This window comes from Anguilla anguilla, chromosome 10, assembly GCF_013347855.1.
Source record: "Anguilla anguilla isolate fAngAng1 chromosome 10, fAngAng1.pri, whole genome shotgun sequence".
Classification (NCBI taxonomy): Eukaryota; Metazoa; Chordata; class Actinopteri; order Anguilliformes; family Anguillidae; genus Anguilla; species Anguilla anguilla.
The window spans coordinates 18,217,430-18,230,103 of NC_049210.1; the positions used below are offsets into that span (position 1 = coordinate 18,217,430).

Below are 12,674 nucleotides of genomic sequence, written 5' to 3' on the forward strand. Positions count from 1 at the left end.
GTTTGTTTTTTTTGGCTAACCCAAACTGCAAGTACACATGGCACCTCGTGCAAATGTGTGTTTGTTCTCTCTCTCTCTCTCATGCATGCGCACACACACGCACACACACACACTTGAGTTACATAACTCAATTACTCACTGACATTTCAGATGATGCTATATGTTGTACTAACATACAGCCGCAGATAAACCAACTCCACAGATTTGGACTTCTAAACGCCTACACCTGGTCTCTAGAAATTCATTTTTTTTGTTTCACGGATTAACACACTTTTTTCATAACTTTGTTCCACCAGGTATACTCTTACCTGTACATGGCGTACTGTATGCTGGGACTTAACTTGGCACTTATTTTCTCTAGGAGGGGGTTTCTGCAAAATAATAAATAAAATAAATACCCTTACGGCAAAGATGAAAGAAATAGGATCCAAAACTCTTAGGACCTGCATGCTCGGTGCCCGAGAACCAAGACACTTCTGATTCTAGCGCCCGTGAGCATTCTCCCGCCCTCTGGACTCAGAGCGTCATGGAGACAATAACGATTGGCGCATCTGTGCTATACAAGCCAGCGGGCAGCATCCTTCTCCAATCTTCCAAAGCCCTGGCATCGGATTTAGTCAAGAGAGTGAAATTTAGCGATCTCTTCGGGAAGGGGGGATACGTGCCCAAGGGGGGTGAAAACTGGGGACTGAGTAAGCCCCTCTAATGACTCCAAAGAAAACAATAAAAACAACGAAATAAAATCAGATGCCTGCCTCGAGACATTCAGCAGGTAACGGTGGGGAGCCGACTTCAGAAACTGTGTTGAGTGGCAGATGCTACGCTAGCTGGTGTGCCTGCTCCAGCCGTGGCCCTGGTCGGGCAGTTCCCCTTTACCGGGGCGGAAGCAGGCGAACCAGTCTGAGCCAAAATGGCGCTAACGTGTGAAACGGAAAGAGAGTCCAAGTGATGTTTTAAAAACAAAATAACAGCGCATAGCAAAAAAAAAATACAAATAAATACAGTAATACCCACATTCTCAAAGCTACAAAGTATTCCTGATTCCCGAACTAGCATGCAAAATAAATGTGTCTTGGACAATTTGTGTAAACAAACAACGCTCCCCAATATCTGGCGAAGAGAGAGAGCCCCGTTTCCGTGTAACAGTGGTTTTGGTTAGCCATACTCTGACTTGCATTCTCCCCCAAAAAAAGGCTGCATGCAAGCGCTTTACAGAAGGCTAAACTGTGAGCTTCACATGACCGCGGTACAGTGACACACCTAAACAACGCTGGACTTCACTGATGGCATCAGAGGGGGGAAAAATATAGTTTCTGCCAGAGTTTGCGTGCGACGTGTCTGTGTGAGGATGGACTGCGCCCTCCGAGGCGCTCTTCACACAAAGCCAGTCAGGAGCCCCGCAGGCTGGCAGCGCACGTCCTCTCTGAGGGACTCCTTAACGCGCGCGGGAAAGGGCGGGTCGGCGACGTCTCATACCGGCGATTCGTTCCCACGGCCACCGAGCGGAGATCGACCTGGCTAAGCACAAAATCTGGACGGGCGTCAGGCGTGTCCGTCGATTGCCGAAAAGCAGATCGTTACCGGCGCTGGAGTGGTTTCACCTAATCACTAATACGACATGGCACTGTAGCTTGCAAACGGCCAGGTTGGCAGACACGCACTTGAAAGTGTAGGCCTGAGCCCTCTAGCCCACACAGCGCTAGTTCCAGAGCAGGGTCTGTCATTATCGGACAGTGTGAGCGTGTGTAGCGGTGAGCTCTGCGTATGCAGTCCAGGGCTCCACGAGGTCACTGCTGTGGTGGTGGTTTCCAGTGGCTCGACGGAAGTTTCCGGGTGTCTGAGTGACGTCGGCGGGTGACGAGCGTCTCCTGAAGACCCCAACGGCACGGAGGGGGGGGTGATAAGCGGGGGCTGGTGTGCCGATGGCGTCAGAGGAGGGCGTGCGTCCAGCACGGTGCTTCCCGTGTTGGGTGCGGGAGGCACAGTGTTATGTCACATCAGGTATAAGCGATAGGACATTCCAAAAAACCCGGAAGATAACGAAGATGAAACATCATTTAAAACAACAACAAAAAGAAACTGTTAGCTGCAACCGCAGCCTACGTTCCCGCAAGACTGGTTTGGTTGCGTCTACATCACGCTCACTCCTCTAGAAGAGATGCACTCCCTCTCTTTTTTGCATTCCCTCTTTTTTTCTTCATTCTCTCCGCTCTTCCGAGATAAACCACACAGATGGTTAAAACCTTTCTTTCAGTGACCAATAAAAAAAAATGAAAAGAAACACCAACCATGAACGATCTGAAGGTTGCAGTGAGAGTTCTTTTTTGTTTGTTCCTACGAGGTAAGTATGGAGTTAAACTGCGCGGGAGTGCCCTGGAGACGGTCAGTGGTGGATTGTGGGTATGTACGCCGAGGGGGTTGTGCGAGCGGCGGAGGCGGCCCCTCCTCAGTAGTAAGACTTCATTTCCCAGCGCCCCTCCGCCGCCCCCGACCCGCTGACCGCCGTGACCTCAGGACTCGGAGCTCGGCGGGCTCCTGGTGGGGCTGGGGGGCAGGCGGGCGGCGGCGCTGTGCTCCGTGCGGAAGCTGTACTCGTACTGAGAGAGAGAGAGAGAGAGAAAAGAGTGCGAGTGTGGGTGAGACAGAGAGGGGGAGAGAAAGAGAGAAAGAGACAGGGCGAGTGAGGGTGTGAGAGAGAGAGGGCGAGTGAGGGTGTGAGAGAGAGAGAGAGGGGGTGAGTGAGGGTGAGATAGAAAGAGAGAGAGAGAGAAAGAGAGAGAGAACAATACATTACACAAGCGCATTCTCTTTCACATATGAAACAAAACAGGTGGGTACCTTCCACTACAATGAAAACTGTAAGCAAAGCTCAACGCATAAATTACTACTAGGACATCGTGCTACTTCACAAGATCTGATGAAAATCTATTTTGGCCCTTTGGTTAGAGAATAATTACAGTACATCACTCACAGCAGGGGACGATCTCATTTGTATACACCTGAGGGCAAAACAATGTGCCCCTGAGGGGTGAGGTCACTCCAGGTTGAGGAGGGGGTGTTTACTGTAAGTAAACACTGCCCCCTGGTGGACATGCACGTCAGCAATGAACAGTAAAGCATGTGCGAAACACCAAACACACAAATGGAGCTTGCCATCTGCAGTCTGATCCGGAACAATCCGTTCCCATTAAAAAAACAACCGCAACTTTCTGAAAGCCTTTCCGACATCTGTGTTTCAACTGTCTCCCTGACCAACAAAAGAACAACAGAGAGAGGCTTCTGCATCTTACTGAGGCATACCAACAATTTAACAGAAAAACAAACTTAAGAACCTGCAGTGTGACATATTTTGTGGCTTTCATAAATATAATTTAAAAAAACAAGGGCCTGCAACAAGTTTTAACGCTGAGATTTTTTCCAGTTGCGGTGTTCCATTTGCATGCAATTGGTTCAGTCAAACATTCGACCTAAACTAAAATGACAGAAAACAAAGTCATTCAACACATGGAGAACAAGCAGATCCAAAATAGCTATTTCAAATTAACTGAGAATTAAATCAATGCGAAATTTCAACTAGGTGAAAGGTCATATCGTGCAGCATCCAATTTACAATAGTGCTACAGAAGATGGTTTTTAAAAAAAACACAAATGTGGAGAATCCATTAAATGCACCCAAAGTGCAAACAATATTTTGTTATATGCTATACAACTATACAATACCTTTGCAGATCAAAAAAAAATTCACCATTAAACTTGTTTGGGAGCATCCAATACAGTGTGTGAATATCTCTTGTTTCTCATTGGTTAACTTCATGCTCCTGGCACCTGTAATATTTTTTCATGTGTGTGCATGCCACCTTTCTCTTTAAAACATATATTTCTAGTACAAGTGGTTTGAGGGTTGAGGAAAAAAGAAAACTAGGCTACTTCTGGGGAAAAAAACAAATAAATGGATGCAGCAACCACATTTATTTATATCCATTTTTTCTAGTTCATTTGTCATCCGATTCCAACCCTGACATATTCCTGAGATGCAACATAAGCAAAAAACGGCCCACCATTTAAGTATACTCCTCTTGAACTATGTCACAACCGCACTTGCACAAACCCGATCGAATCCCGCAATACGCAACATGACCACTAGGTGATGCTGCAAGATCACAAAAAATCCCAAATCCGGTTGGCCATCGCCGATGATTCTTGTGCAGAAATAGGGAAATCTCTCCCTCCCTCCTCTGTGTACACACCTTCTCTCATCTACCTGAAGGGAGCAGCAAGTTACACAAACGTGTCACATGCCACCAGCCGGTTAGTTATAATAAAAGTCTGTCTGGGCGATGGGCAAGTGGAAAAAAAAAAAAATTAAATAACGGAATAAGTGTGGGGGAATGATGGATTGGGGGGAATGGGGTGTTATCAGGGAGAGCATGTATCACTGTCTGCCAGTTTTACACGCCAGCTGACAGGACAGTGACACCTGAGAGCGCGAGCGGCCGGTTCCAGGATGAGCAGGACTTCATTTCCTGTCTCCTCTCGCTCGGTGGGGGGAAAAAAATATGTGACATGTTGTCTTCATTAATTCCACCTCTATTTGAATCTCCCTAACACACACACGCACGCGCGCATACACAAACGCACACACATACACACTCAAGAGCGTAGTGCACGCATGCACATATGCACGTGCACACACACGCACGCACACACATGCACACACGCACACACAAACCATTAGCCAGCCGCCAACAACAACATTTTTCAGCGGTGCGAACTACATAAAGACGTCAGCTCAAATCGCTTACTAATTAACACTTAAAAAGACACAAATTAGATATGCGTGGCTAAAAGCAATTATAATCTCCACAAGTTTCTCGAGTCATTTGGGAAATGAAAAGAATGCCTAATTGCTGGAACCAACATCTTCTAAGAAAAAAAAAGCTTAAGTGATGCCTGTTAGGAAATGCTCTTATCTACAACACTGTATGTGATTACAGCACAGTTTTCCCCAATTACATATGCATATGTTTAATGCCACAAAATGCATTCCCTTAATGAATGTGTTTTTAATAGAATTAAAAATCTGTCAATTACCATGTGCTTCAAGCTCCTGCTCCTTCAGCAGGGAAAGGACTCCTCTGCAGATTAACACTGACCTCTACTGGACAAGAGTCACCCCCCTCACTGAGGGAGGAAAAACTTCTGCACTTCAGCTACATCTGACCACACATTGAGGAGAACAAAGCATCGTCAGACTCTGACAGGTACACAAAATATTGTTAAAAATGTTTAAAAAAAAAAAAAATTATTATTTAAACAATTGTTAATAAATGCAATTAATTAATTACAAATGAGAAATTGTCAAATTTAAAAACAATTCCAAAAAGGCATAAGTTTACACCACCAGGTTTAGTAAAATTTTATAGTGGTTGAGACACAAAAATAACTAAAATGGAGAACCTTTGTAAGTGCAAAAATGTATTTCTCCACAGCCTTTACAGCAGAATTGCTGCCAAACTGAATGCTATTAAGTACAGATCAAAGCCAATTTGTTGTTATTTTATATTAAAACAAAGAAATGGCAAACATGATTAAAAGGCTGTCCTTTGGCTACATCCTGATTAGCTGACTTAAATAATATGGAGACAAACAACTGCAGTGCCTCAATGCACTCCTGTGGGAATTATTTTTTTCTTCAATCCGAAAATACAAATGAAAAATTACAAATATCATCCACTACCTTTTCACAGGCTACTAGAGTAAAAATAGCGGGAAGGTACATAATAAGAAAGATCCTGCAAGATAACAATTTTTTTTTTTTGCATGTTTCCACAGGCAAACTAATTATCAAACGGTGCTGTGACTTCATCCCCATCCGCGAGGCCACCGCATTAATCTTCTGCTGTCGTCCAGTTCACTAAATCTCGCGCATTACTGTATCTAGCATTTACTTCATCATTTACGGCAGAGCTGTAATTAATGATTCCGCGCGCCCCTCTGCGGCCCGCGGTACGTCCTGCTGCTAATCACGGTCTTATGCGAAAAATGTATTGCTGGGGAAGGGGCCGCAATTCTGGCCTCGTCATTCGACCAATACGGTACACTTACGGATTAACTGCATTGCATTCCAACGTCGACGACGGCCCGTGCCGTACAGCGCAATTCAAGTGATCAAAAAAAGGTTTTCCAAGTCTTTAAATACAATGTGACAGCAACTTCAGCCGCGATGTCAGAAAGACACAGCGTTTGACGCTTGAGCGTTTGTTGTGCAAAGTATCTCAAACTCAGCCGCACCTGTTCACTTCCAATGTCCTGTCACACGCGACAGTTGCGATGCAAACCTACAACGCTAATGAGACAGGGGTCTTCCACACGCCATCTTCCATTAATCCGCATGTTTACGTCCGAGTAAGAAGACATACAGCCAGAATGTACCAAAAAATAAAAAAATAAAAACAGGGCAGTGTGGGAAGTAGTGTTGCCTGTGAGGCAACTCAAGTTTCATACAGGCAGTTTTGCATTCAAGATCAATATAAACTATAATCCATTGACGAAAAGACGCAGAGAGGAGAAACACTGACGAGTTGTATTTGAGAACTGTAAAACTTATCTACTCGAAATGATGTCTCCACAAATTACAAAAATAAATAAAATAATAAAATAAAAAATTATATTAATTAAGTCATTACTATGCCTGCTGGTAAGCAACAACAGACAACAAAGACAATATCAGAACATTTAAAACATGCCATTTTCTTAAAAAAAAAAAGTCACATTTCTTTTCATTTCAATTTTACCACTAAATAAATGGTACACCCAATAGATATGCAAAAGGGACCAAAAGGTTCAGTAACACTTCACTATAAATCTCCATCATCACTGAACAGACTAAGGGACTTCAGTTAAGCATGACTCTCATATAGTTAGACAAATTTCACTGTTATTGTCAGGCGGGTACTGTCACTAGTTTGCCCAGCTTTGGGAAGACTGCTGTAACCATCCCCACCCCAAAGCCTTTTACGCTCCTTCCTAAATCACAGTGCTTCTTGTGTGTGGATTTTGAGATTTCGATTCCGATCTCGTCTGGTCGCTTGGCTTTTATACAGCCCAATACTTCCCACCGCACGGCCTCGTTTATTTCCCCAGTTATCTCAAAATGTGTACACACGGCTCTGACTGTTACACACACCGTACTTTCCACACTTTGCCCGGTTTATATCTTTTGTTGCATTTTTGTGGCGTTACATTTTTTTCAAACGTGTGCCAATTAAAATACGTAAATATAACTCATAATGGATTTTTATTTTGTTTAATATACGGTACATTTTTCACGGCATGGTGTGTACAGTTTTCCAGTGGAAATGCGTACCGGTTGACTTGCCACATTCAGACCTAACTCAGACAGCTGAAGAGCAAGCAGACTGCCTCGGACCAACGGTGCTTTGCGTCTCCGCGGGGTGTCACAGCTCAGACGCGCACACGGCGGCTCACTGGTTGTCACTGCTTTCGGCATTCAGAAGAACGCAGCTCACCCCCTGCGCCACCTCTCCGAGTTTGGCAGCGAGGAGAGCAGGGTAAGTGCAGACCTCGGAATGTTCCAGAAGCTGTCGCTCAGCTGTGGAATGTAAACACCTGGCACGGCATGCGTAACGGCCCGTTCTACAATCTGAATGGGGTTCTCGCTGAAGAATATTCTCTTTTGCATACATACGGAGTAAGGGCTTCAGAGGGACAGTAGTAACGGCCTTATTCTGGCTCAGGGTTTCAGGAGCGCGGGCGCTAGGCTTGCTTTACAGTGAATTCACACGAGGTCTGCAGCTGCAGCAGAAATGTACTGTTGGTTCAGGCTTTTTAACGGCCGCCCAGGCCTCACTGGGTCAGATAAATATTACATTTCTAGAATATAAATAGCCAAATACAAAAAAATACACGCACATCACACGTGCAAGACTGAAAAGGAAAATAAGTCCTTCACAAAAGAACATACATGACTTAAATCGAGATTTCATGCTCCTGTGATGTCACATTCCTGAAAATAGTACTTCTTAGCCGAGCGGCTGATGAAAGCCTTGTTCGGATATGACGTTCATTTACACTAACAAAGACGCATGTAATCTTTCTCTCCCGGATGATGTTGGGGGGTTCCACTGATTGGGATAATTCTGAATCGTTTGATTAGGTCGATAAGCCATTTTCGGGGAGAGGTTCGGACCCCTTACCGTAACTGCGACAGACAAGAAAAAAAGAGAGAGACAGGAAATTAACCCACCCCCGTCCCCCTTTAAGACGAAACAAGGGTCCTTTGTGGGATGGACGTGAATGCGTTCTGGTTGACAGAGGCCTTTTGCAGGCCCGACTCAGGCTCAATTCAATATGGGCTTAGTGGAGCCCAGCCCGCCCTCCCGCATCACCCCCGCTTAATTACGATACCCCCACCCCCCCCCAAAAAGAAGAATTTGCTCCCCATTTTTGAATTTTCTTTTTAAGAGCAGACAAGCGTTGCCATCGAGCGCGGCCTCGCCCATACTCACTTCCTTCTCGATCTCCGCCAGCGACTTGATCGTGATGCCCATTAAATCCACTTGGTCCATCTGGAATGAAAAGGGGCGAGGGGCGAGGGGCGGGGCGGGTGGGGGGAGACAAAAGAAAAAAAAAGAGAGCACGGGGTGGTTAGACGCACGGCTGAGAGAACGTTCCGGAAATCCTTAATCTCCTGTCCCTGTGTCCGTGCGGACAGGGGCCACGGCGACGGGCCACGCCCGCGTCCGTCACGGCTGCCAGCACGCGCGGGGGGGGGGAGGGGGGGGGCGCACGGGCAGAGGTGGGGGCCCCCGGGGCGCCCTCAAACTAATGCCTCGCTCGGGAGTGGCAGACCCGCCAGAGGAGACCTCTCCGCCATTAGCGAGCAGCACTTCATTAACTTGTCTCGAACACACAAAAAAGCCCATTCCAAATTTACACTACTGTCCTCCATTGAGCATGCAGAGAAAGAGGAGGAGAACGCAGACACGCCCAGGCACTGCAAGCTGAACTGTTTTAGGGAGAGAGGCAGCGGGGGCACCCCTAACTGAGGGAGAATGAGCCGGCCTCGCATTTCCCAAAGTTTTCCGTGGAAACGGTCGCCGGGGGAACACTCACGTTGGCGGACGCCCAGGCAAATTTCTCGGAGATGGTGAACGGCACTCCGTCCATGGCTGGAAAAAAAAAAAAAAAGAATATAAAAAAGAGAGACATGAGAGAAAAGGCAGGCTGGAATTAGCGAGGGTCACGCTAACGCTTTCAGGCGGCAGCCGAGCAGAGCATCGCGTTTATTATTTTACCCCCACAAGTAAACCTGTCATTCCACCTATCGCTTCATATTCTGCACTCAGAGACTGGATATCCCCTTTTTAATATTGCTGAAAATAACCGACTCCAATGGCGGAACAGCCAAAACCAGAGCCCCCCCCCCCACTCCCCCTCCAACCCCCACACATACACATGTGCACACACATGCATGCACACATGCACACGTACACACACAAACACAGGCATAAACACACGCATACGAGCGCATACACCCGCTCACACACACACACACACGCATACACACAGAAGCACTTCTACACAAAAAAAGCAGGATGAAAGCCTTTTTTTTTTTTCAAAAAACTATTTGAGTGCTGCTCCCTCCCCCCCCCCCCCCCCCCCTCCCATTCCCACCCTTCCCCATGTTAATTACTCTTGATTATTCCAGATTCCGTCTTGTCAGTAAGGCGTTCAACTCCAAAACAAAGACACACTTACAGACACAAAGAAGGGGAGAGGACTGGAGACAAAACATTCACCGGATATCAATTTGCATGAAAATAAGCCACTCTGTTCGGCGGGCAAAAAAAGTGGATTGAAATGAGGCCTTGCCAAGAGCGCGGTGGTATAATTAGCATTCTCCCAAACAAACGAGCTTCAACAGAGCTATAATTAAGCAGCCCTGTAATTAAGTGCATGCCCTTTATCATAATGATCATGGTTAAAAATGGTGTGATGGGCGCTGGTGGGTTATTAATGGCGTAACCCCCCAAACTGAGCGGGGCCCGCGCGGGGCCCGGGGGGGGGGGGACCGGGGGGGACCGGGGGCGCCCGGCTGTCAGGCGCGAGCACGGCCCTTTGTTTATAAAATACATTAAAAACTAAATTAACGAAGGGTGATGGGGAGAACAATGGACCCTGCTCACGGGGGCCCGGGGGGGGGGGGGGGGGGGGGGGGGCGAGGGGGGGGGGGGGGGGGGGGGGGGCGTCGGACGCGTTTCCGATACCCCGGGATTAACCGCCGCGTCGCCTCGCACCTCGGCGGGGCCCGCGAACGTCAAGATCCCGACGTTGCTTGCGCCGGTGTCCTTTTTACCCACGATCCATCAGCCGCCTGGCAAAGGGAAACGGGGAAGTCAACAATGCAACGGGGAAGGTTTCAGCGGACCCCGGAAACCTTGGATCCGGCGCTAAACGCAGCCGCGGGAGCGACTAACGCGGAGGAGCTGTCACGAGCGGCGCTCGGTTTCCGCGGCGCTACGGGCTGGGGTCAGACGTGAATAGCGCCTCGTCTTTATTCTGCCATCAGGGCGTAGGATCACAAATATGCGATTAGAATGTTCGCAACTGAACATTCTAATGGTGATGTCACAATCGCTGCTGGTAACTGAAAGCAATGGAGTTCTAGAACACTTCTGAAAAAAACATTCTAAAAAAACCCACGCTTCTTAAGAGCCGATGGGAGAAGGCAAGAATGTCTTATAATGATAAGCGCCCCTGTGCAAAATACATTGTGATAAGTCTTCTGTAAAAGAGATTCTAGTTTACCCCTCCATCCCCTGGTGAAATTACCGCACAGCTTGCACAGACAGACAGAGAGAGAGAGAAAGCGGGAAAAACAGCGAGAGAGAGAGAGAGGGAGAGATGCTGATGATCTCGTTTTACCCCCTCTCCAATCTGCGGCTTGAGAAAGCGGACGGATGAGCTAAAACAACGGCGGCAATCAACCTCGCCGCGAACCAGCGGTCGCTAAAGCGCGGGAGGCCCCGCCCATCTACGCCTTCACCCCTGAGAATCCCCTCTATCCCTTCTCACCATCTAAAAGCCAGTCTGGAGACTCCGGGCCCGGTCGTACGCACATCAGCCTAACAGGGGAAGACCGGTTAGCGCCGCCGCGAACAGGAAGGCCGTCTAGCACGGCGCCCGGGCGGCCACAAAGGCTTGTTCAGGCCCGTAAAAGCGAGAGAATAAACACGCGTTAAGGTGTCAGCGGGAAGGCGGCGAGGTACGCGGGGGCGGGAGGGGCGGGAGGGGGGGCGACGGCGAAGACGTGCGCCCGAATCGATACTCGCCGGCGGAGGATCCGCCGCGGCGCGGGGAGCTTTGACAGATCTCCGGGTGACGGACAGATGAGCCGGCGGTTGAAGGCTAGGCCACCCTCCTCATTGTTCAAGGATTACGCTCTAAATCAGACCCGGCTCCAGCCTCCTTCTGACAGTGCGGAAAGCGGGAAAGAGCGCCCGGCCAGGGAAGAGGCGGGCCGGGGAGCGGCTGCGTCCGGGAGAGGAACGCCGTGCCAGGCAGCGGTCGTGTTGTGGCCACTGTAAACTTTAATTACAATGAACACTGCGAACACAAGTATTTGTCTTAAACTTAAAATCACATTTCTATTGCTTTTATGCTAAAGAAGACAAAAGTACTGCAAATGAGGGGAGACATTTTGTCCTATTTCAAGGTTTCCCAATGGGATAAGACAATTCCACTTGGCATGTAAAAAGAAACTTAAAACAAGCTAATATTTTGTACTTAAGATTTTGTACTTAAGAAAGTAAGATTGTCTAATTTTAGAACTGAAACACTTGTTGAGACAGACTGACTGATGGCGACCCAACCCTCCCACCCCTCCCGCCACCACACCCTGACAACGAGCGCCATTAATCGCGTCGCCAACGAACGGCTTTCTCCACGACCGCAAAAACCGCTTTTACCGGAAATGGACCGCAAAGCTCGACGAAAGTATGAAATGACAGCGGTAAGGACCGCAGCGCTAGCTCAGTGTTAGCATGAGGTGTCCGCGGGCCTGAAGCCTGCTTCTGAATGATGGAGGGGTAAAGAACGGAGTCAGCGGCGGCGGCGTGGATCATTTCCTTATTAATGGCGACGTCAGGCGGGATGAAAAATGCGCGCATTGTCATCTTTAGCCCCCGGGTGTAGACGAATGGCTGTTCCAGGGCTGGGAGGGCTAGCTGGAACGCAGCGCCGCGCGCTAATCCCTCACTCGTCTATTGTTGGACACACTGTCGCTGAGGAGCTCCACACCGCGGCTCAGTGCGTGCACACGCTCACACACACACACACACACACACACGCACGGGCACACACACTTACTTACTCATTCATATACTCAAGGAACTCACACGGATTTATCCACTCGCTCATTGACATTTACACACACACAAAGACACACACATGGGCACACACACTCACTCACTTATTTATATACTCAAAGAACTCACACGGATTTATCCACTCGCTCATTGACATTCACACACACACACACACACACACAGACAGAATTACACTGTTAATATGGACTGAGACTGACCCCAAAAACTGTACTGCAAAACACCACACTACAACTTACTATAAAAAGTATGTAAAGTATTTTAAAA

At 47.9% G+C, this 12,674-nt stretch overlaps 1 protein-coding gene across 4 annotated transcripts in view; it reads right to left on the reverse strand.

The window, feature by feature from the left end:
* Positions 1–961: 961 nt before the first annotated feature.
* LOC118206651 (multivesicular body subunit 12B-like) overlaps positions 962–12,674 on the reverse strand; it is a 52,252-nt gene continuing 40,539 nt past the window's right edge. For all 4 annotated transcript variants that reach the window (XM_035379585.1, XM_035379586.1, XM_035379588.1 and 1 more), the window contains exons 8-10: positions 9,136–9,191; positions 8,529–8,588; positions 962–2,597 (exon numbers count right to left, since the gene is read on the reverse strand). In XM_035379585.1, the coding sequence (XP_035235476.1) occupies positions 2,511–2,597; positions 8,529–8,588; positions 9,136–9,191 (203 nt within the window). In that variant the 3' untranslated portion in view covers positions 962–2,510. The remainder of the gene's footprint in view (positions 2,598–8,528; positions 8,589–9,135; positions 9,192–12,674) is intronic.